This window comes from Spinacia oleracea, chromosome 4 (genome assembly GCF_020520425.1).
Source record: "Spinacia oleracea cultivar Varoflay chromosome 4, BTI_SOV_V1, whole genome shotgun sequence".
Lineage (NCBI taxonomy): Eukaryota > Viridiplantae > Streptophyta > Magnoliopsida > Caryophyllales > Amaranthaceae > Spinacia > Spinacia oleracea.
Genome location: NC_079490.1, coordinates 15,944,078 through 15,965,417, shown reverse-complemented (window position 1 = coordinate 15,965,417; position 21,340 = coordinate 15,944,078). Strand labels below are relative to the sequence as shown.

General features: G+C 36.6%; 2 protein-coding genes across 2 annotated transcripts; both read left to right on the top strand.

Annotated features, from left to right (window-relative positions):
• The first annotated feature begins 648 nt into the window (after nucleotides 1-648).
• LOC110799990 (ATP-dependent DNA helicase Q-like 1) lies at nucleotides 649-6,982 on the top strand. Its single transcript, XM_022005274.2, has 10 exons — nucleotides 649-878; nucleotides 2,065-2,438; nucleotides 2,844-3,134; nucleotides 3,656-3,819; nucleotides 4,057-4,153; nucleotides 4,268-4,311; nucleotides 5,026-5,140; nucleotides 5,217-5,570; nucleotides 5,794-6,018; nucleotides 6,134-6,982. Exons 1-10 carry the CDS (start codon nucleotides 695-697, stop codon nucleotides 6,242-6,244), a joined length of 1,959 nt encoding a protein of 652 aa, XP_021860966.1. The 5' UTR covers nucleotides 649-694; the 3' UTR covers nucleotides 6,245-6,982.
• Nucleotides 6,983-9,364: 2,382 nt separating this feature from the next.
• Nucleotides 9,365-20,639, top strand: LOC110799987 (uncharacterized). The gene is made up of 6 exons (XM_022005271.2): nucleotides 9,365-9,676; nucleotides 10,267-10,423; nucleotides 10,554-10,618; nucleotides 10,878-12,605; nucleotides 18,652-18,805; nucleotides 19,880-20,639. Exons 2-6 carry the CDS (start codon nucleotides 10,321-10,323, stop codon nucleotides 20,461-20,463), a joined length of 2,634 nt encoding a protein of 877 aa, XP_021860963.1. The 5' UTR covers nucleotides 9,365-9,676; nucleotides 10,267-10,320; the 3' UTR covers nucleotides 20,464-20,639.
• The last annotated feature ends 701 nt before the right edge of the window (nucleotides 20,640-21,340 follow it).

The window sequence follows — 21,340 nt, the reverse complement described above, 5'->3', positions numbered from 1 at the left end:
TACCTTCTTGGTTCATGCAAAACTTTTGAAAAAAGTTAAAAGAATTTAAAAAATTAAAATATACTCCATTATAGACTCTATTCTGTTCCACTTGTTTTGACTGTTTTCAGACAAAATAAGTTCAGTTAAGTCCAGTTAAGTTAAAAAAAATAGTTTTTTTCCCGATATTTTTACACACAAATAAGTTTAAGATAAAATAAGTTCATATATATAAGTTTAGATAATTTAAGTTCATACAAAATAAGTCGAACAACGGAACCTAGCGTGTGGAAAAGAATAAAGAAAAGAAATTCTAGTTTGAATATGTAACAAAATTGGTGCAACTGAGTATCAAAAAGAAGCAAGGGAAAAAAAAGAAGCACGAAGTAATATATTAGAGAACAAATCAGTTAAAATAAGAAGATGTTTGAAGAAATAAAAGGTTTAATTTACACACACAAAATAAATTTATCACATAGTACTATTCACTTTTAACTTTTATAACTTTTAATATGTTTTGATTAAGTCGTCTTTGACTCAAACCCGAGATATTGGTTAAGGAGCAAGAGTTTCTTAAGTCTTAACAACTCATACCAACCTCAATTAGTTATGATGATCAAAATATTTAATTGTTTAAAAATGTTCAGGTAAAACTCCAAACGTCGCCGTATTAACACTAAACATCACTTGTGTAAATACTCGGCGACCTCGGCAAATGGCGGGAGAAATTCAAGATCAATTGAGTTTTGGTACAGTGAGAGTAACGAAGTTTGAAGACATAAAAATGGAGGGCGGCGATGCAGAGACCGAGAAAGTTCGATTGGTGAGTTTAGCCATGGAATTCGGCTTCGACGAGCAATCTGCTCACAAATGCTTGGACCGCATTATCCAACTTTATGGTAATATCTCTCCTCCATTTCAAACCCTAACTATTTCTTTTTTCACTTTGATGATTGTCGTATGTTAACTAGTGGAAATTAATGTGCTGTTTTTCTTGTTTTAGTTGATAAGTTGAATAATTTTCTGTGTAATCGGAGCTATAATTGAACAATTTGGGATTTCCTGGTAGGAAAGGATCAATTGAGATTCTTTACCCTAAAATTTGTTGATTGGGTAATATACTTGTACAGTGGGTTAGTGTTTTCTCCTGAATTACATTCGGTATTCTCCTTCCGCGCCTAGGGCTCCGTTTGGTAGGGCGTAAAACATTTTCCGGGAAAACAGTTTTCCTCTATTTTCAATTTTACATTGTTTGGCTTGCGAATGAGGGTAAAACCATTTTCCCTAGGAGTAAAGTTGCTCTCCCAATGATGGAAAACCATTTTCCCTTCAAAATGAAGGGAAAACTGTTTTCCTTCCTTTTGCCTTATCTCTCTTGTACACTCTTCTCACTACTTGCTTTACTTTACCTTTTGTTTCTTCATTTTTCTTACATGGAACCAAACAACGGAAAACTAATTTTGGAATTGTGTTTTCCATTGTAAATTGTTTTCCATGAAAATCATTTTACACTGAAAATGTTTTACACCCAACCAAACGGAGCCTAGATCATGTATTTTTTTTACATTGTGCGAGTTTAGACCACTTATAAGCTTAAAACCAATTGGCAATTGGAGGAGTAATCTCTCCACTTTGCTTGTGTACTTAGCCACACTCATATATATGAGCATATTGGTGTAAGTAAGTCTAAAGTTGTTGCATCTTCCGGTAGCAAAATCTCTTGATGTCTTGATTAATAAATGAGTAGCTTTAGTTGATATTCCTGCTTCTTACAATTGGAGTGATGCTAAAGCTAATTGGCTGTTTCTTTGTGGTTGGGAATAGTTGTATATTCACAATTTTAGTATTCTGTAGGTGTATCAGGAGGCAGAAGTACAGTTCTTTGTGCTTTTGTTGTTGTATGATTCTAGTTATAGATTTATAGTATTATCATGTACTGTGTGAAATACGAATTGGTGATGAGTAAAAGTTGGTGTTCCCCACTCCCATATAGAAGGAATTTGTCTCTCAAACTGAGCTCCTTGAGAAGAGGATCATGGACTTCTAAACACTAATCTGGTACACATATTAATGACATTGTTAAAGGTGAAGACGGACAAGATTTTATCACTGTGGAGCACTGTGGTGATGATTTTCTCGCAATGCTGGGTGAGTCTATGCAAGACAGTGAAGAATGGGATGATGTACAAGCTATGGAAACTGAAACATGCGGTGCTCTGAGCAGTATGCTCGGGAAAGAAACTCCTATTTATGACGTTGATTGTGAAGACAATGAGGATCCAGGAAGTAGCGTTCATGTGAGAGAACAAACTCGGACACATCCGAACATCCTGGTGGTAGATTCTTCCAGTGAAAACGAGGATTCGGAGTTTCAACCTCCTGCAAATAGAAATTCAAAGTCCTTGCCACATTCTAATCCTCTTCATAACAGCAGCGGTTGGACTTCTCCAAGATCTGGGGTAAGATGTTTTCTAAGATTTGAATGTTAACAACATCTGGCTATGTACTGCATCCACTAATGCATTTGGCAACATCTCTTTCACGAGGGTCTTGTTTGCATAATTGCATGCACTTTAAAACATGAGTTGTATCCGAAGATTGGAATTTAATGGAAAAGACAAATACTAGTTTAAAGCTGGTGGATTCGGCTTCATTAGTTTCTGGTGTGTGGAAGTACTGTTTGTTTTATAACTTAATTACCTAATTTTGCAGTTGTTTATTCGACAAGTTCTCCTTAGCTAATGGAGCTAAAAGCTGATTTCTTTTTGTTTCCTGCACTTGTGATATTTAACTCCAATTTGTCAAATTTTCTTAATGTACATTTTGAATGGTACCTATTTCTAATGAATTCTGGTTCTTTAAAGGAGTGCCGCAGCAGTGTCACTCGTGATACAGGCCCATCGTCATCCCAGAAAAGGGCTAGAAGTTCATCTGTCATTTCTACAAGAGAAACCTGTCAAGTATTGAATGGGAATGAGGGAACTCTCAGTTATGAAGAATTGCAGGCTTTGGATGATTATGAATTAGCTAATGTCGTCATTTTTGGTAATAGGTCATTTCGCCCTTTGCAACACCAGGCATGTAAAGCATTTGTCCAAAAGCAAGACTGCTTTATTCTTTTGCCGACTGGAGGTGGAAAAAGTCTGTGTTACCAGGTGTTTTTCTTTGTTTTATAAATTCTACTGTTGCGTCTGTGGTTTGAATATCTTGATTGATATACTTGGATAGAAGGGATTGTCACATGTCAGCTACATATAGGTTGGCGGCGTTGGCCTGACACTGTGCAAATTTGGATTCGTGAAAAGTGGCACATGACTTTCTGGTTTTTTGTGTACCTCTTTTGCCTTTGAAGGATCATGACCATGTCCTACAACAATACAATCTGCTGCAAATTCATGTGTCCCTGTGTCAGATATGCCTGACATGCTTTTTTGAGTAACAAACAATTCCATAAGATTTTGTGAATGTTTAAGACTCAATTGGTTGCAAACTCCAGCTTGGAGAAATTTATGCTTGGTCTGTGCATGTAATTCTCTCACCCTTCCTGCTGGGTGTACAATTTTCTGTATATTCCTTTAATCCACATTCCTGAGTGTGAGATGTGACTTATTAGTCGCACAAAGTATTATTACCAAGTTTCAATGAATTCAATCTAACAGTTTGTGTGTTCGTACAGCTTCCTGCGACTCTACAACCAGGCGTGACCGTTGTTATATCCCCACTGCTTTCACTTATTCAGGATCAAATTGTCACACTGAATCTTAAGTACGGGGTGCCTGCAACTTTTTTGAACTCCCAGCAAAGCCCTTCACAAGCTGCGGCGATCATTCAAGAGCTTAGGTAAAAGTTGTTTTATTATCAGGGAATGTACTTATATACGAAGTAGTTGGTTTTTAACCAACATTTTTCCTTTGTTGTGTAAGGTATTGTTGAAGTCCAGTACATCTTGCTTATGCCTGAATGCTCTACAGAGTTGTTGGTCATTTTGAGGCATGATTAAGATGGATTTGTCTAATATGGGCATTGGCTGAATGCTGCTACCTTAAAGAACTGATGTTTTTCCTTTATTCTTGATAGGAGTGACAAACCCTCATGCAAGCTCTTGTATGTAACTCCGGAAAGAATTTCTGGAAATGCATCATTTTTAGATGCACTACATTATATGCATCAGAAGGTGAGTTTTTGCTAGTTCTGCAGTAAGAACTCAATTTTCTCTGTCCAGATAGATTTCTGTACTTGTAGAATGTATTAGCTGAATAACAGACGGGAGTGTCTATGTCATTCCCAGGGACTGCTGACAGGGTTTGTTGTTGATGAAGCACATTGTGTAAGGTACGCCTTTTACTTGAAAATGCATTTTGCAAAGAATATATGTGTTAAACTTACGTCTTGCTCACTCTTGGAATTATTGTCTATTACGACATGATAACATTCTATATATTACTGTTTTCCCCTCGAAGATGCCCCAGTAGTTCTAACTTGATGTTGACGGAGTTCAGATCTGCAGGGGGTGGTGAATCACCTGACCTACATGAAGGGAATAGTTACCTTTATTTTGTATCCAAGGGAAAAGAGGAGATTTTGGTTGCCCTGTTTGACAGCATGCTTAAACTGTTTTAAGGAAAACTTAGGATCATTTAGCCAACACTCTACATGCTATGAAGCAATAGTGAAAAATCATATGCATATTGATTCACCTTACCAGGGAAAATGATTCCTCTGCCAACTAATGAATAATTTTGGCGAGTAACCTTTTTCCTTCTGACTTGACTTTGTGTTCAAGTGTTGAACTCTTTTCCTGAATTAAGCATGAACAGGAAAGCATTAAGTAACATAATTTTGATAGTTTTTTCATTAGTGAATTAAGCTAGTCATCAGTGCGGAATAGCTACTGAAGGGTGAATCATAGACTAGTTTTACGGAGAAAAAGGAGATTTGGTCCCATAATTTTTAAATTAGTTGACAGGGAAATTGTGTTTTGATTTTTGTCTTATTATTACTGCAATATTTTATGTCTTGCTTAATTAGTTCTTATTTGTGTTTTAGCCAATGGGGCCATGATTTCCGTCCAGATTATCGGAGGTTGGGATGTCTTAAGCAGAATTTTCCAACTGTCCCTGTGATGGCATTAACTGCTACAGCAACTCATTGTGTTCGCAAGGTATGAGTAGTTGAATCAGCTTAAAACCTTTGCTATGAATTATCACATAGTCCTTTTTTTAAGGTATCTTTTGCAGGACATATTAAGTGCATTAAAAATACCGCGTGCTTTGGTGCTGGAGACGAGTTTTGATAGACCCAATTTGAAGTACAAAGTGATTACTAAGACTAAGGAACCGCTTGAGCAGCTTGGTAAACTACTGAAGGATGGGTTCAAAAATTCTTGTGGAATAGTGTATTGCCTTTCAAAGAATGAAAGTGTGGAGGTGGCGAAGTATTTAAATAAAAAATGTAAGATCAAATCCGTGCATTACCATGCTGGTTTAGCAGCTCGTCAAAGAGTTTCCGTTCAAAAGAGTTGGCATACAGGAGAAGTACAAGTTGTATGTGCCACAATTGCCTTTGGGATGGGAATAGATAAACCCGACGTGGTAAGCCTAAATATGAGTTATTCTTCTATTGTGACTCTTATTTCTTATGAAAACCGGGGTGACATTTTTGGTCATGACAAGTTATTCCTCCTCCAGTGCATTCTTCTAGTTAATTTTTACTGCTAATGCACTAGTGCTGTTTAAACAAATGCCTATTAATTTTACTGATTGCATTCCGTCTTCTTCAGGAAATTTCTAACTGGTGCTTACTGCTTATGTACAGCGTTTTGTTATCCATAATACAATGTCCAAATCAATCGAAAGCTATTACCAGGAGTCTGGAAGGGCAGGTAGAGACAATCTCCCCGCAGAGTGTATTGCCTTGTATCAGAAAAAGGATTTCAGTCGAATTGTTTGTATGTTGAGAAATGGACAAAGTTACAACAAAAACAACTTCAAGAAGGCAATGGCTCAAGCTCAGAAAATGCGGGAGTATTGTGAACTGAAGGTTCGTGAACCGTCTTATATTATGTTCCCATTTGCCAAAGTAGAAATGTTCATCACAATAGTTGAAAAAAAGAATTGTTGGTAATGCCTACTTATGCGTGTGAACCTTTTTTCAGGACGATTGCCGGAGAAAAATCTTGCTGGGACATTTTGGAGAATCTTTTGACTCAAGCGGATGCAAGTACGGTCCTAATCCATGTGATAATTGTGTGAATAAACCTGCATGAGATAATGACAAGCCTACCATATTTGACCAAGACACTAAATATGATTCAGAGATGGCCTATTCCACAAGTTTTGTGTGGTGTTCGAGATGCTCTCAGCTACTACGTATGTGTTAAGACTTCGCAATACACAGTTTTCTTTTGTTTATACGACTGGCACGAGGTTGAAGTATCCAAGTGTTCGTTTAAAACTTTGGCTAATGTAAGTCGTCACAGCAACGCCTTCTTGCAGGGCCGTACATACAACCTTCGAAGATGGAAGTACCGACCAGTGGTCCATCCCATGGTGAGGACCATCAGGAGATGTTATACTTATACCTGATGTTTTGGTAATCATACAACCGCGAAGTGTCTTGTAAATTGTAATGTTGTATAGCCCTCATTCATCAGTTGCTTGATATAGTCAAAGGGGAGGGACCTATGTAGTTGTGGACTTGTGGTGTTGGCTCAATGATGAAAACGACGAATCGTTGAATCCAGAATTTAAGATGGGCAGATGTAATACTAGTACTAATTGTACTATCATAGCGGCATAGCCTAAAGCAAAGAATGTGTTACAACGTTACTGACATAACACCTTGTGATCACATGCCTTTGTAGAGTTTGTACCACTGAATTGCATTATGGAGTAAGCAGTAAGCTACGGAGTAGTAATTACTCTTAACTAGTATGTCATGTAAAATAGACGCTTCAGAATTCAGACTTTATGGTGCAATCAATATTAGTAATAAGTAACCTTCAGTAAGTAACCCTCTACCTTCTTGGAGAAACTAAGTTTGAATACTGCAGACTACCAAATACAATGGCTCCTCAAAGTACAAAGTACAAAGTATTATATACTCCCTCCGTTCCTAAATGGTTTCATTGTCTTATGCTCCGTAACTAACCTCACTAGTTAAGAAAACGAATTTCTTTATTTCGTAATTGTAGAATTTCTTTTGGGAAAATCATTCTTCTAAATCTCTCTAGGAAATATTCAAAATTTATATTATCCTGTGTATGAATTTGTATTTCCAACTCAGTTCCATGCTAATAATGGCCAATATTTTTGTGCAATTATTTAGCAATGGATGAAATATTTTGGAAAGGAGGGAGTATCACTTCCATTTTCCAATAGATGTACTATACTAACTTTGACATTATTCACGTGATAACTCTTTATCATCTGTGGTAAACACATGGCTTGTTCTCTTTAGTTTGAATAATGCGGACTACAGGTTACAGTGGTTCCTCGTTTGCAAAAATGGGCATCTCTAGCATACAAAATATCATATACTACCTCCGATTTTCAATAGATGTACTACACTAACTTTGACATAATTCACATTTTCACTCTTATTATCTTTGATAAGTCGAGGCGCTTTTATCTTCACCTGATAAATTACTTTTTAATCTGTTAAGATGTGTGGATCTGTACTTGAAAAAAAAAAAGGAATAATTAACATTATTAATCCCAACTATGGGTGGTCTTCCAATATTAATCCCAACTAGGTATTATTCCGGAATAATCCTAACTATGTGGTTCCTCTTCTTTAAACAGTCCAGGTGAACAGGCAACCTTTAAAACCGGTTACCAGATTTTACCTCCTTTCTTCTTCCTTCAGTAAATGCTTACTCCATTTCCCTTCTCAACTACAATTTTCTTGATCTCTTTGTATTAACTCCATGACCCTCCATGAATGAACTCCCTCCTCAGCCATTGTTTTTTCTTGTAACAGGCAGACTAAATTACAAACCATAACAAAAGTACTACTAGCAAAAGCACGAACTAAATTGCTTGAAATAACATCAGGCATTAAAACATGGGAGTTGGAGCATAGTTTTTTTTTCCTTGCAGGGGTACCAAATCTCTTCGAAAAGGCTGGATGGACGACGCTTTTGAGCCAATATTGTTCCTGCAAAAAACAAGAATTTTTAAGGAATTCAATTCCTTATCCCACCAAAAACACCAATTGAACAAATATCATACTTGTTCGTCTCGCTGGTGAAAATTTCTCCACTTCTCCCCATAAGTTCATTGATCAATTCAACTAATCACATCTAACACTTCCCCCTTTTATGTCTCTTCTAACCCTTCCTTAATTAAGCTTGACAAGATGAAGACTCATGGAAGACCCAAGTTTGACCCCAATCGGACCCTCGAGATTCTCCGCCACCCAATCGACGCCCAACAAGTCGTCGCTGATATGCAAAACGCTGCTTCAAACGGCAGAAAGATGATCCTGGTGGGCGGACTAGTTGGCGAGATCTTCTTTTGTGCGGTGCCTTTCTCCCCTGCCATTGTTCTCGTCGTTGTCCTCTTATCTATATGTTGCTGAAACTTTAGTCACTCTCTCTTCAATTCAATTGTTGCTGAAACTTTAGTCTCTCTCTTCAATTCAATAATAATTTGTAAGATTAAGGCAGAAGAATGAAGGAGAAGGCAGAAAAAATAGAGAAGGAAGAGAAGGAAAGAAAAAATAGAAAAGGAAGAAGAAAAGAGAGCTTCAATGAGAAGGAAGAAGCCTTAACAACGAAGAAGAAGAACAAGGGAGTGGGACCACAATTGATGAAGGTTACCGGCATTAAGGGGTTCTAAAATTACTAAGACTGTTTAAAGAAGGGGAACCACATAGTTAGGATTATTCCGGAATAATACCTAGTTGGGATTAATATTGGAAGACCACCCATAGTTGGGATTAATAATGTTAATTTATCCAAAAAAAAATCAAACATAATTATACATGCTAAAACATTGTTACTTGTTTTTGCTTTTAACAACGAAACAAAACCATGGCCAACATGTCTCATTCCTTCTATCAAAATTTCATTTTCCAAAATTAAAATGATTTGTTCTCTTCTCATTGGTATTAGCCAAGCTTATCCTTTGATTTAAAACTTATACAATAAAATTGTCAAGAAACAAACAAACAAAAAGTGTGGTTCATATGTTTTATAGACTATTTTTCTTTAGACAATTTAATAGTAATTGACCAACAATTATTTTTTCCCATTTCTTGATTGTTGACACCTAACATATTATTGATAGTGGGGGACTCAAGGGTCCTAATCTGTCCTACTACAAGACCAGCCAAGCAGCAGCCAATCAAATATCCAAACAACTTAACAAATTTTAAAATTTTAAAAATTTAAATTTTCTCTAAATTAATCCTGTTTACGAGGGAAAATAAAATTAAAAAAAATAAAATTTTGTTTTAAAAAACAAACATTAATCTTCTTCAATCGAAAAACCCACCAGCCATTTTTGCTACTTTTGACTGTTCTTTACTAATTCCCCAACTTATTGCTCATTCAAACCTCTGTCTTCGCTTACCTTAAACGGCAATTCCTCTTTCTTTCTCTCTCCCTTTCCCCCCCTTTTCCAAAACCCTAATTTTGCAGCTTCAGGGTATTGTTGATCTGGCTCAATGTGGAGTTTCTGCTTCAGTATTTTGTGTAAGATTTCTGGGTAACCCTTTTTTTAATCTTTTGAGTTCTGGGTTTGTTTATTACATCATGATTCAGGAAAGTTTCTGGGTTTTGATTTTTGTGGGGTTATTCTTTGAACTTGTTTTGCTTGAATTTAAAGATGTTTTTATAAGCTTACTTAACTTAGCTGTTGATTTGGGTTTGTTTGAATTACATTTGGGTTTTATAGGAGCTTATAAATTGAAAAGATAGAGCAATGTAGCTATTGATTTAGGTTATGTTTGCATTTATATTTGGGGGTTTCTTTAGGACACTGTAAATTGAAAAACGAGTAATGTAGCTGTTGATTTGAGTTTGTTTTGCTCTATTCTTGCGAGCTGTTAGATTTAGGGTTTCAATCAAATTTTCTTTCAGTGGTCGGTTGGAAATGTGAAAGGGGTTTTACTTAAAATTGCCATGTGAAGTTATTGGTTTACAATGTTGGCTACTCTGGAAAAAAATAATTGAATATTTTTAGTGAAATATTCCAGTTGCAGAATGTGGAGCTTGTTGGTCCAAGCTTAAAGTTTTCACCTTTGAATATTTTGTGTATGATAATGTCGTGTGAATCATTGCAGAAAGGGCGGCTGGTTGGGATTGTAAGTTAATGTAAAGGGTGCTGTGGGTGGGAGATGGCAGCCGAGGGAAAACGTTCGAAGGGGCGCTTCCTCTACCTGTTCGATTGGAATGCCAAATCCCGGAAAAAGTTATTCTCTTACAAAACTGATTTATCTGGTAATTGCATTATCAATGTTACAACTGCCTGGTTATTTTTGTTATACTCCGTTTTTACTGCTTAAAAAAAGTGTGTTCCTTATTGCCTTTTTGGGCTACTCATTTACTTATCTCTTTGCTGCCTGTTCAGATGCAGAAGGATCTAGCCAAGGAAAGGAGAGTGTTGACAATTTGGCAATTTCTCAGTATCTATTGGTAAGTTATGTTTCTCTCTCTCCTCCTCTCTCGCTCAGTTGTACGTGAAACATTTGTAACTACATCAAACAGAAGAATTTCCATGTAAGTACAAGTGCACACATAGACAAACACACAAGCCATAGAGGCATAGAGACATGGAACATACATGCTATTTACATCTTTTTACATAGGGTCGTGCCGCCTAGACCAACAAATCCAACTTTTTTATGTATTTATCACTTAAGAATGACATCATTTCTGATAATATTTCTTATAGAGGGACCTGTCAGAGAATGGTGACCGTTCTTCATTCAGAGGAAGTGGTAATTATAGTTGTGCGTCGTCTGTAAATGGGGATGATGGATATGGAACTAAACCTCCGGGGGTAGTTGCCCGACTGATGGGATTGGACTCTATGCCTACTGTAACTTCATCTGAGCCAAGTTCTTTTGCATCTTATGAACCTCGTGCTATTGGTAGTTCTTATTATCCTGGAGGTGCTGCTCCATTTGAATTTGAGCAACATATTATGGGCTATAGCTACGCGCCTAACAAAGTTGAGGATTTCCATTGGAATTCTGTGGATTCAAGAACGAACAAGGTTCAAAGCCGGGCGATTGAGAGATTTCAGACTGAGGTATTGCCTCCAAAGTCAGCCAAACCAATTTCAATCACTCACCATAAGCTCTTGTCTCCTATCAAGAGTCCAGGTTTTGTACCTACAAAGGATGCAGCTTACATTATGGAGGCAGCGGCAAGAATTATCGATTCTGCTCCTCAGTCTACTGGGAGGGCCAAAGTCCCATGTCTGGGGTCTCCTTCATCATCCTTTAGGTTTCAAGATCTAAAAGACAAAATGGAAGCTGCACAGAGGTCATCCAGGCTACCTGAGTCCCCCAAGACGCAAAAGATGTCTGCCCCTGTACAGCAAGTAAGAGGAACTACTTCTGATAGGTCTACTCGTAAGTCTTTGTTTAAAAATATTATTAGTTCACAAGCAAGCAGTTCACTGAAAGAGAAAAATAAAGGCAAGGCAATTCCTTTGGCTGTCCAAGATAAAGCCAATGTGCAGAAAAAAAATGGTTCAGCATATAGTGACAGTAGGAGCCATCAGCAGGAGCATAAGAAGCTAAAGCAAAAGGAGCCGAATACACAAAAGGTTGGTTCAACTAGGACTCCAAGGAAGAAGAATTCTGGCGTGCTTAGACAGAACAATGAGAAGCAGAATAGTGTCTCTCACAAAGACCAGCCAAGTGCCAAAACTTCATTCTCTGATCAGCAACCTAGAAAAATTACTCACGGGGATAGTTGTCCTGGTCCAAGTAAAATTGTAAGTAAAGTTTTTGTGAATGCTGAAAATGGATCAAAGAAGGTTGCAAAAACTCGTGTAGCAGACAGGAGACCTTCACTGTATGGTGTTAGTGAAAATAGGCCTTCACTGAATAGAATGAAAAAAATCTCAAGAAGCAAACAGCTTTCTGCCAAAGATAACCAGTTAAGTGAGAAAGTGCTGGAAAACAGTGATGAGAAAGGTGCACCACGTGATGTATCACCTCAAGGCAATTCAAGGAGGGACATGGATGTAATTTCCTTTACTTTCACCTCTCCCATAAAAAAAGCTGTATCTCAGTCGTCCTCGTCTGCTACTGAAACCACAAGAAGCGATCATCATCTTTGTGCTGATTCTTATGATAATTGTCAATCTGATACACGTCCACTATCACCACGTCGAGGGCTGAAATTGATCGACAGTGGTTCTTTAAGTCTTCTTTTGGAGCAAAAGCTCAGGGAGTTAACTGATAAAATTGGGTCAACAAAATCTGATTTGACAATGGAAAGCCCTGATACCAATGGTATATCTTGTTTGTCTGAATCAATGCTATTGCAAGATGTTGTGGCCCCTTCTTTAATGGATTATGATGACTGGTCTGATAAAGATCAGACAAGTGCTACATGTGATGATTGCTCTTCGTCTATGATAACTAAATCAAGCCAGAATTGGGAGGTATGCTCCTGGTCATTGCTTCTTTTCCTTTTAACTTTTCTCATGCGTTAGTATCTAATTTTTAACAGACAATAATTACTCCGTAGCATTTTTTCCGAATTTCATGTTTAGCCTGCTATTTTGAGTTTATCAGTATTCTTCATATATCATGTATGCAAGTTAGTGAAACAAAAGGTTTGGGAATTGCTCAGGTTATTTTTGGTACTTTAGTTTGGGGTTATCTCCTTGGCATAGTTGTTTCATTACTGAGGCAAGAGAGGTCATTTATTGCACAAAGCATTGGTCAGTGATCAAATTGTTTTTCTGAGTTGTTGTACTATTGGCTATTTGGCTTTTTCTGGCATGATTTTTGTTTTTAAACTTATGCAGTGAAGAGTTTTATATCTGGACATTAGGCGGTTTCTAGTCAAAGTCCTAGTGTTTGAGGAACTTGATGATTAACAATATGTTTTCAATAAACAGTAGTTCGTACAACAAATTTTATTTTAATTATTGATAACTACTACCTCCGTTTTCAAATGATCTTTACACATTCCGTTTTAGTCCGTTTCATAATGTTCTTTACACTTTGCTTTATTCTATTTTGGACATAAAAATTCACTATCTTACCCCTCTTAACCCATAACATTTACAACTTTCCACGCACTTTCTCGTATTTTATTCATTTTTTTCTTACACCAACCCACCTTTTTACCTCTACCATACTTTATCCATATTTTATTATATCCACCCACTTTTTTACACACTTTCTCTATTTTGTCTTAATATTGTTCAAGTAGTTACCGTAAAGATCATTTTGAAACGGAGGTAGTAGTTAGTAGGAGACTCCCCTCCCCCTACTATCCAATTCTTCGTCTTTTTCATTTCTGATAAAGTATGACTGTATGCTCGACCATATTGATCTAGTGTGAGGGAGATTAGATCTAGGAGTTTTGTGCGAAATTGCCATTCGTCATCCTGCTGCTGTCAGCTTTCTGCAAGTGTTGTTTCACCATCATTGCCGTTGCCCCCTTGAAAAGTCCAAAGAGGTTGCTGAGTGAGAGAACCTAGAGGTGGGTGGAATTAGGTCACTTTAGAGAAGATGCTGTTGCAGATCAGCATGATAAACACAAAAACACCGGCTAAGAGGTGTGTCCTTTGCTTTCTAATTGACCTCTTCTTGGTTGCCACTCAAGTAAAAGCCACCCTGGATCGCAGGTGAGGACTTGAAGTGTCAGCCTGTCAGGGAGGAAGTGGGCAGTTTGAGTAGTAGGTGTAATAAAAATCAAGAATTTAATATATTTTTTCTTGAAGAAGATTAGAAAGAATGAACAAGCAGTAGATTTGTTTCCACTCACACTAGTAGTTACCTGTTTGTATTTAGTTTGCTTTCTTGCTTGCTTTCCTAGTTCCTTCAGGAACCTGAATCTTTTAATCCATACGATTAAAAATATTTAGCAGTTTCTTCTAGTTTTCATGTTTGATAGAATCTTGCAATTGAGTAAACTTGAAACTGATGGTGCTCTTCTAGTCTCATTATCCTGTTTTTCTTTTTCCATTCTCTATGAAGGGAGAAGGGAAAAGGTTTTGTTTTGCCTAGAAGGCATGAGAATCAGTGATTTCCCAAATCATAATGAAGTTAAGTTCGGCCAAATGAGTTAGGGATTTCATCAAGTATCATGGAAGTTTGTAAACAAGTAGGTTTTAAAGATCAAAGAGTGGTATAGTTTTATAGGCAATGCCAGTTCTCACTTAGTGAGTCAGTCCTCCGTGTTAATATAGACTATAGAGTGCATAGCATGGTGTATATGTTATTGTTAATCAATAGTCACATGACCTGCTTTGTAAACCCTTCTTTTTCTTTTAATGGTTGCTAGGTTGATGTCCTTTAGTGTTCCAATACAGATCATGGACAACAAGACCCCTAATTTTGTCCCCAATTGCTTATAGCCGTCCATGTTTTTTGGATAACCAAGGAGTGGTCAGGCAAACCATATTGTTTCTCCCTAGTTTGGCTCTTGTCAAATCAAACTCCTTTTATAACCAGTCTGGGATCATCTGCTAATGTAATTTTCAGCCATGGTTTGGTGTTTCCCGCTGACCAGACTAGTAAAAATATCCATTTTGTGATGGATGGATTTTGCTTCAGTTCGCGTTGAAGGACTGTTGAGTACTTATTTGTTCTATATTCTTGGATGAGAGTTGAGTAGTAAAAAGAAAGGATCTGGCAGGTATCCTGTAGAATCTTGAGATGTGGCTGTGCTCATATCTTGTTAATAAATGTCACAAATTAGAAGGTGCACCCAGTTGCATGTAGAGCTACATGTAACCAAGTCGTTTTGTATTTTTAATCTCTCAAAAAGGACATTAATTAGTTTAAAAGCACATTTTTACAATATTAAAGCATATTAGTATGTTTTTTGAAATATACAATACATGGGACCTTCTTCCAATTAAGAAAAAACCTAAACTTTAGGTGAGCAGCCAACAACAACTGACATATCCTCTCAAATCCTTTGCGCTCAAATTTGGGAACCCTACTTTATCAGGTGTAGATTTAAATTCCCTTAATGGTTAATTGCATCCCTTTTGATAATATGTTCTTTTTATTAACAATATGTTCTTTTAAAACGTATGTGTCTTTAATCTGTAAACATGTGCTTTTAATCTTGGCAAAATTGTCAAAAAGTACCTTCTTTTTACCTCACTTTGTGAACTAGTACCTTATTTGTTCAGTTTTGTCAAATAGTACCTTGAATTAAAAAATTATATTAAAAATGACACCTTAGAGTAACAATCCGGCCAAATTGTCAACTTTCCGGCCATTGACTCCGTTTGTTGGCACACTTTGAGTGGGAAAAATACGCGTGTGAACACTCTCTCAGCAATTAACCACATTCAAAATTTTGGTTGAGAATTCCAATGCTCTTTCTTCTTCCCATTTACTACACTGCTCTCATTCCTTCACTCAACCACCATTTTCAGTAAAAATAAAAACTCAACTCTACAATTTAGCTCTTTCATTCTGATTTTCCTTTCACAATATTGATAAACTTGTCATGATTCAACAAAAGACGATGCCAAACAGATAGGTAATCTGGATTACAAGTATAACCAGAATACATTTCCATTTGCAAAATCTCCTTAACACGAGCAATAGACCGATCCTTCATCCGAGAAATCAGATTACTAATATCTCTTTTGCTGAAGCTCCGAAGGAGTGGGATATGAGATTATTGGTTGGTAGTGTTGTTCTTATGAGATTTCTGGTTGTTAGTGTTGTTTTTATGATATTGTTGGTTGGTAGTGTTGTTCCCACCAAAAAAAACCAGTTTATTTTCCCCCAAAAAACTTGAGATGGATATGAGATTGTTGGTTGGTAGTGTTTTTCTTAAAAGAGTTCGAGAGGCGCGTGGTTTTTTGGTTTGTTTGTTTCACACGCACAATGTTTTGGAGGGAAGCATGAGTCAATGGCCGGAAAGTTGACAATTTAGCCGGATTGTTGCTCTAAGGTGCCATTTTTAATGCAACTTTTTAATTCAAGGTATTATTTGACAAAACTGGACAAATAAGGTATTAGTTCACAAAGTGAGATAAAAAGAAGGTACTTTTTGACAATTTTACCTTTAATCTTTAAAAATGTGCGGTATTAAAAATACAAAACAATCCGGTTGAATGTAGATCACCTTCTACCAGTTGGATAAATGTTACCAAATGAAGCATCCAATGTATTAGTTGTCACTGATAGGACACCGTCTTTGCTTCTTACACTATAAAATACCATGTAATCTCGCAATCATAGGCTGGCACTAGAGCACTACGAACGGTTGTATCTGTACCTCTGTAGTTCTTCATCCTTCAAAAAGAAAAGCAAAATACTCCTGTTTTTTTTAAGGCATGTCAATATAGAGCTAAGGCGGACAGTTCACATCATTGCTACTTCCATGTTTATGTTGGAAAAAAAAAATCATTATCTTTCTTGTAATGATGCATTCTTCTTTTTGAATCAAATAAGAAAGTATGTAGTGCTCTTATTATTTTCCTTGTAACGAAGAGGTGATGTGTGTCATCCAGTATATACTGAAAGAAAGTCTCTCTTGGTACATATTCCCCCAGTTTCTTTTCAATCTACACACTTTACATTTATGCAAAAAAACTCTACTTTGACCGACATTGGTGATTTATATGTTAGGAAAAATAGTCATGTGGAATCTTGTTAGATCCGTCTCTATATATTTTCAAGATATCAACTTTTATGATTTTTAACAATTGATAATTAGAGATGTTAATGATCTAGTTTTGCATCGGCAAGATAAAAGAAAATTTGTGTAGATTAAAAGTAGACGGAGGTAGTAGTTGGTAAGATATACACAGTATGTCCTTAACAAAGACCATAGGTTCCAATGAGCATGTTCATGTATGATAATCTCCTTCCAATTTTTTGAGGGAATTTTATATGCCTTTTCTTTAGGAGCATTTATTAAGTTTTTTTGTCCAATTTTTCTTGTGGATCTCTGAATCACGCTTTTCTAGTGGAGCAAATTGTTGTTATTCCTCTAGGAACTGTTCATAGCTATTTAATACTTCATGTTCTTTAATTGCACCATTTTCCATTTATGGAAGTTGCATATTAGTTGCACCATTTCCTTTTATGATATGGTTTGACATGCTTTTTGGTGTGTTCATTTACCATTGTTACCTAACCTTTTCTCTCTCTTTTGTTTGTTATCACATGAGCAACTTTGATTTTACTATTTTTTTAATCTTTGTATCCAACCCAAATGGGGCAATTAAAAAACCCGGAGGAAGTACTCCGTATAGCATAAAAACTGTATTGTTGGTTGAATGTCTGATTCCTTGCTGGCGAAGATCCTAGTACAAGTGAAAGCAAATTGTTTAATTTGGTAGCCAGACTTGATATATTGAGAACAGAGATTGAGTAGATGACTAGATATTTACGTTAACATTTTGCATTGCACAAGGCACTGCGTTCCAATTACATACATTTACCCTGGTATCTCTATAAGGTTCCTCACCGCCTATCCCGGAAAAAGGTAATAAAGAAAGGCGGTAATCTTGTGAGGTACACTGATAAAAATGGGGTGATCACTTAATTTGGTAAACTACCTGTTTGACTGGTTTAACGGACAGGGATAATTAGGGTAGGGGGATAGTTGTTTGAGCTTTTCACTATGTCTCCTCCCCCATTTTCTTCAAGTAACAAGAGCGTTTCTTAACTGAAAAGGTCAATTTTGCATGACAATATAAAAAAGGGTCCAATTCAATTGGCATGTCACAGATTTGCAGAAAGCTGTTACAGATTATGGAATGTTAAAATTGGCATATGCAAAGGTTCCTCCAACCACTATTGACCTTACAAAATGGTATATTATCTGCAGTTAGTTGTTGAGGCTGCTAGAGTCTGAAGATCCATGGTACCATTGTTGGTCTTTTTCTTTCTTTTTTTTCTTATGTAGTTGTTACTCTGTATTTTATTACCATTTCTGGTTTTCTTTTTACATTTCTTTAGCTGGGGGTGTTGTAGAATTACAATTACTACTCTCGTTGACTATGTACTAGTAGTGTTGCATTGGGGAGCGACGGAGGAGTAATTGTTGATGACTTACTGCCTATTGCTAAGCTTTTCTCCCTTTTTCTTTAGAGTGAAGTTGGGAGCTTGATTTTTTATATAGGCTTTACCATGTCAAAACTTGTGGATTTTGAGTGCTAATTGTACTTTTTAACTACTAATATGCATTGTCCAAAAGCAAAGCTGATGAAATTTTGACCCTTGTTTTTTACTTATGCATATGTTTTAGATGTACCAAGATTCCCATCAGCTATTGCATGCCAATTTCTGTGGACACAAGTCCTAGCATGAATTAAGCTCTTTAACTTTAGGGATTGATTTTTTTTTTTTTGAAATATTCACTGTGACCTTAGTATGCATGTCTGGTCGCTATCAACTTTGTCAAATATTCTGTTGTTGGTATCTGAAGAGTTCCTGCTACTAACATCGTAATGTACATTGTCAAATATTGTGCTTGACTTCCTTCATATTTTACAGGATTTTGAAGGTCTTGAAGAACAGAGTGCTAGCAGCACTAACAGATTTGAAGCATGCAGCGAATCTCATCTTGAACATCTTAATATCTCAATTCCAGAATGTTCAATGTCCGGAAGTTGGATGTCATCCACTGCTACAAGTGATGTCACTCACGGTAAAGCTTTGCCTACCATAATATCTAATTGTAGATTCAACTTTAAAGGTCATAAATCAACAAGGATAACCTATCAATTTCCCATCTGGACAAATGCATATTTTGAATAGTAAGAACATCTGCCAAGAAAAGTAAAGGTCTGCTCTATAATGTTGTTGAGTGAGGAAACCCTTTAGAAGAAACGAAGCTTTTGGTGCATGAAATTCTAGTAGTAAATCTGAAGTTCGTCCTGCTTGATCTGTGTTGATTTCATGCTTTTTGCCAAATTCATCAGATGACATAGAATGTTGGGTAATTGCACTTATAAGTTGATCAAATTGCGTCCAACAGGGGTTAAATATGTCAGTTTTGTGTTCATGTCTCTCTATGAACTTACGGACTGTTTGGTAGACACTTTACACATGGTAATGACAATGAGATTATTTACAGTTTTGCATGAAAAGTCAATTGTAAATTTTCATGGTAATGCTTTTCCACTTCTTAGAATATGGATTTTCATAATTTCCATTACCACCTCTAAATTCATAAGTGATAATGAACATTAATACATAGTAGTAGTACAATAAAAAATGCTACATACTTGGGGATAGGTTGCATCATCATGGACTTGGTATTGGACCTACAGGGCTTTGCTTGCAAAATTACGACAGGCTCATTACTCTTACCGCCATTTACTATTGTTTGTCAAATGGACCATCATTTACTTTCTCTTGTGGTGTATTGTTTTGAGATTGTCTGCCCTATCTAGATTTAGTTACTTTTTCTGAAACACAAGAGATGAGTTTACACACTAGTTAAAAGTTCTATAGCTGTCTTGTAGATAATTATTTTCTCGAGCAGGCTAATTAGCCAAAATTTTGACTTGTGACTTGTGAGTGATAAATGATACCGTAGAAATTATGAAAATATTTCTAAATCAGCATGAACTTGTTTGTGCAAGGAAAAATATTTTTGGCGTGTGCTTTTTCCATATCAGAACTAATTGTGGGGGTTTTCTTCCAATCTGTTCGTCAGGTCATGGGTGCTTATTTGTGGTTAAATAACTGATGTTCAAAACATGCTCTTGTTTTACAGGAAATGGTCAGCCTTCATCTCCTCGATCTCAGGAAGTAATAAGTTGTGTGTCTAGTGAAAGTATCCATCCCAGAGAAGACGAGTCAGAATTTATCGATACATCTTATTGGGAACTAGAATACGTGAGACACATGCTTCACTACGCGGGATTAAATAGATTAAGGTTGGATGAGGATTGCAATATCGTAGATCCTGACCTCTTTGATCTGTTGGAAAATCTGATAAATACATCAGGAAGAACTGCAGAACCGTGTTCCAAGCTTGAACGGAAAATCTTGTTCAACTATGTTACAGAAAGTGTTAACACAAAGTATCAACGGTCTATTCTTGGGAGCTACAAATCATGGTCTAAATGGGGAATGCTGCTTCAAAATGAGTGGTTAACTGAGGAAGTGTATAAAGAGATTTTATGTTGGCAAAACATGGGAAATTTAATGGTAGATGAGCTTGTGGACTGGGATATGAGTACTCAGTGTGGAAGGTGGCTTGATTTTGAAATTGAATCACTAGAAGAAGGAATCGACATTGAAGAGGAGATAGTAACATCTTTGATCGATGAACTCGTTGCTGAACTAACTGTATAGAGTCAAATCTAGATAGCTTAAGGTTATTTAACCCCATCTAACCCTAATGTACAATGTTTAGAAGAACAGATCATTTAGTTGATCCTACAGCTTTCATAATGGTAATGTAGTAGATGAATCTATTCTTTTGGGAGAAATTCGTGCATCGGAAATGGCATCATTTTCATGTTGACACACATTTCGTTCCTTTCACTTGGTCATCCATACTGGTCTTATTCTCTTCACCTGATCTGGTCTGATTATTCTAGTTTTTTGTGTGGCCTGGTTTGGTTTGGTCTGATCTTAATGTTTTTTGTTTTTTCTATTATGATCTGTTATGATATGATTGGATCTATTGCGCAATAAGGATAAGGTGAAGAGAACAAAACCTAAGGTCTTTTCACGTAACCACTGCTAAAAGAATGTAGTTCATAAGAGATTCACAACTCTTAAACTACCCGACTGAGAATCGGAATACGCGGTACTTCCACGAAGCTTCCCCAAGAGATGGAGTTGGAGTTGGAGGTTCCCTTACAGGTAAATTGTGGAAATAGAATCATTGAAAATGATGGTTTTAGAGATGGGAATGCTGGAAATAAGGTAGACATGAAAGTGTGATAATGATGCAAGAAACACTTAATCCAAGCTGGGATTGTGATAAAACATGAAACAGTACTTGTTAGAATTTCACTTGGGTCCTTTAATTGTAGGGTGGTCCTTCATTTGCTCGCTACATTGTGGTACTAATTTGGCATCTTAAGAGCTGTTCATAAGAATCTTTATATCTGGTTATTCCTTCTTTTGTACCTTCAAATCTGTATAACTTGGATTCTGCCTTGTTGGTTATCCATCAACGTGATGATTATATCCATCGGAAGAAAAAGCCGGCAACATTCTA

Excerpts from the sequence above, each read along its gene's own strand:
- LOC110799990 (XM_022005274.2), top strand. The coding sequence starts at position 695 with ATGGCGGGAGAAATTCAAGATCAATTGAGTTTTGGTACAGTGAGAGTA. Across the intron at positions 879-2,064 it reads CCGCATTATCCAACTTTATG|GTGAAGACGGACAAGATTTT; the intron begins GTAATATCTCTC and ends ACATTGTTAAAG. Across the intron at positions 6,019-6,133 it reads GGGAGTATTGTGAACTGAAG|GACGATTGCCGGAGAAAAAT; the intron begins GTTCGTGAACCG and ends ACCTTTTTTCAG.
- LOC110799987 (XM_022005271.2), top strand. The coding sequence starts at position 10,321 with ATGGCAGCCGAGGGAAAACGTTCGAAGGGGCGCTTCCTCTACCTGTTC. Across the intron at positions 10,619-10,877 it reads CAATTTCTCAGTATCTATTG|AGGGACCTGTCAGAGAATGG; the intron begins GTAAGTTATGTT and ends TATTTCTTATAG. Across the intron at positions 12,606-18,651 it reads AATCAAGCCAGAATTGGGAG|GATTTTGAAGGTCTTGAAGA; the intron begins GTATGCTCCTGG and ends CATATTTTACAG.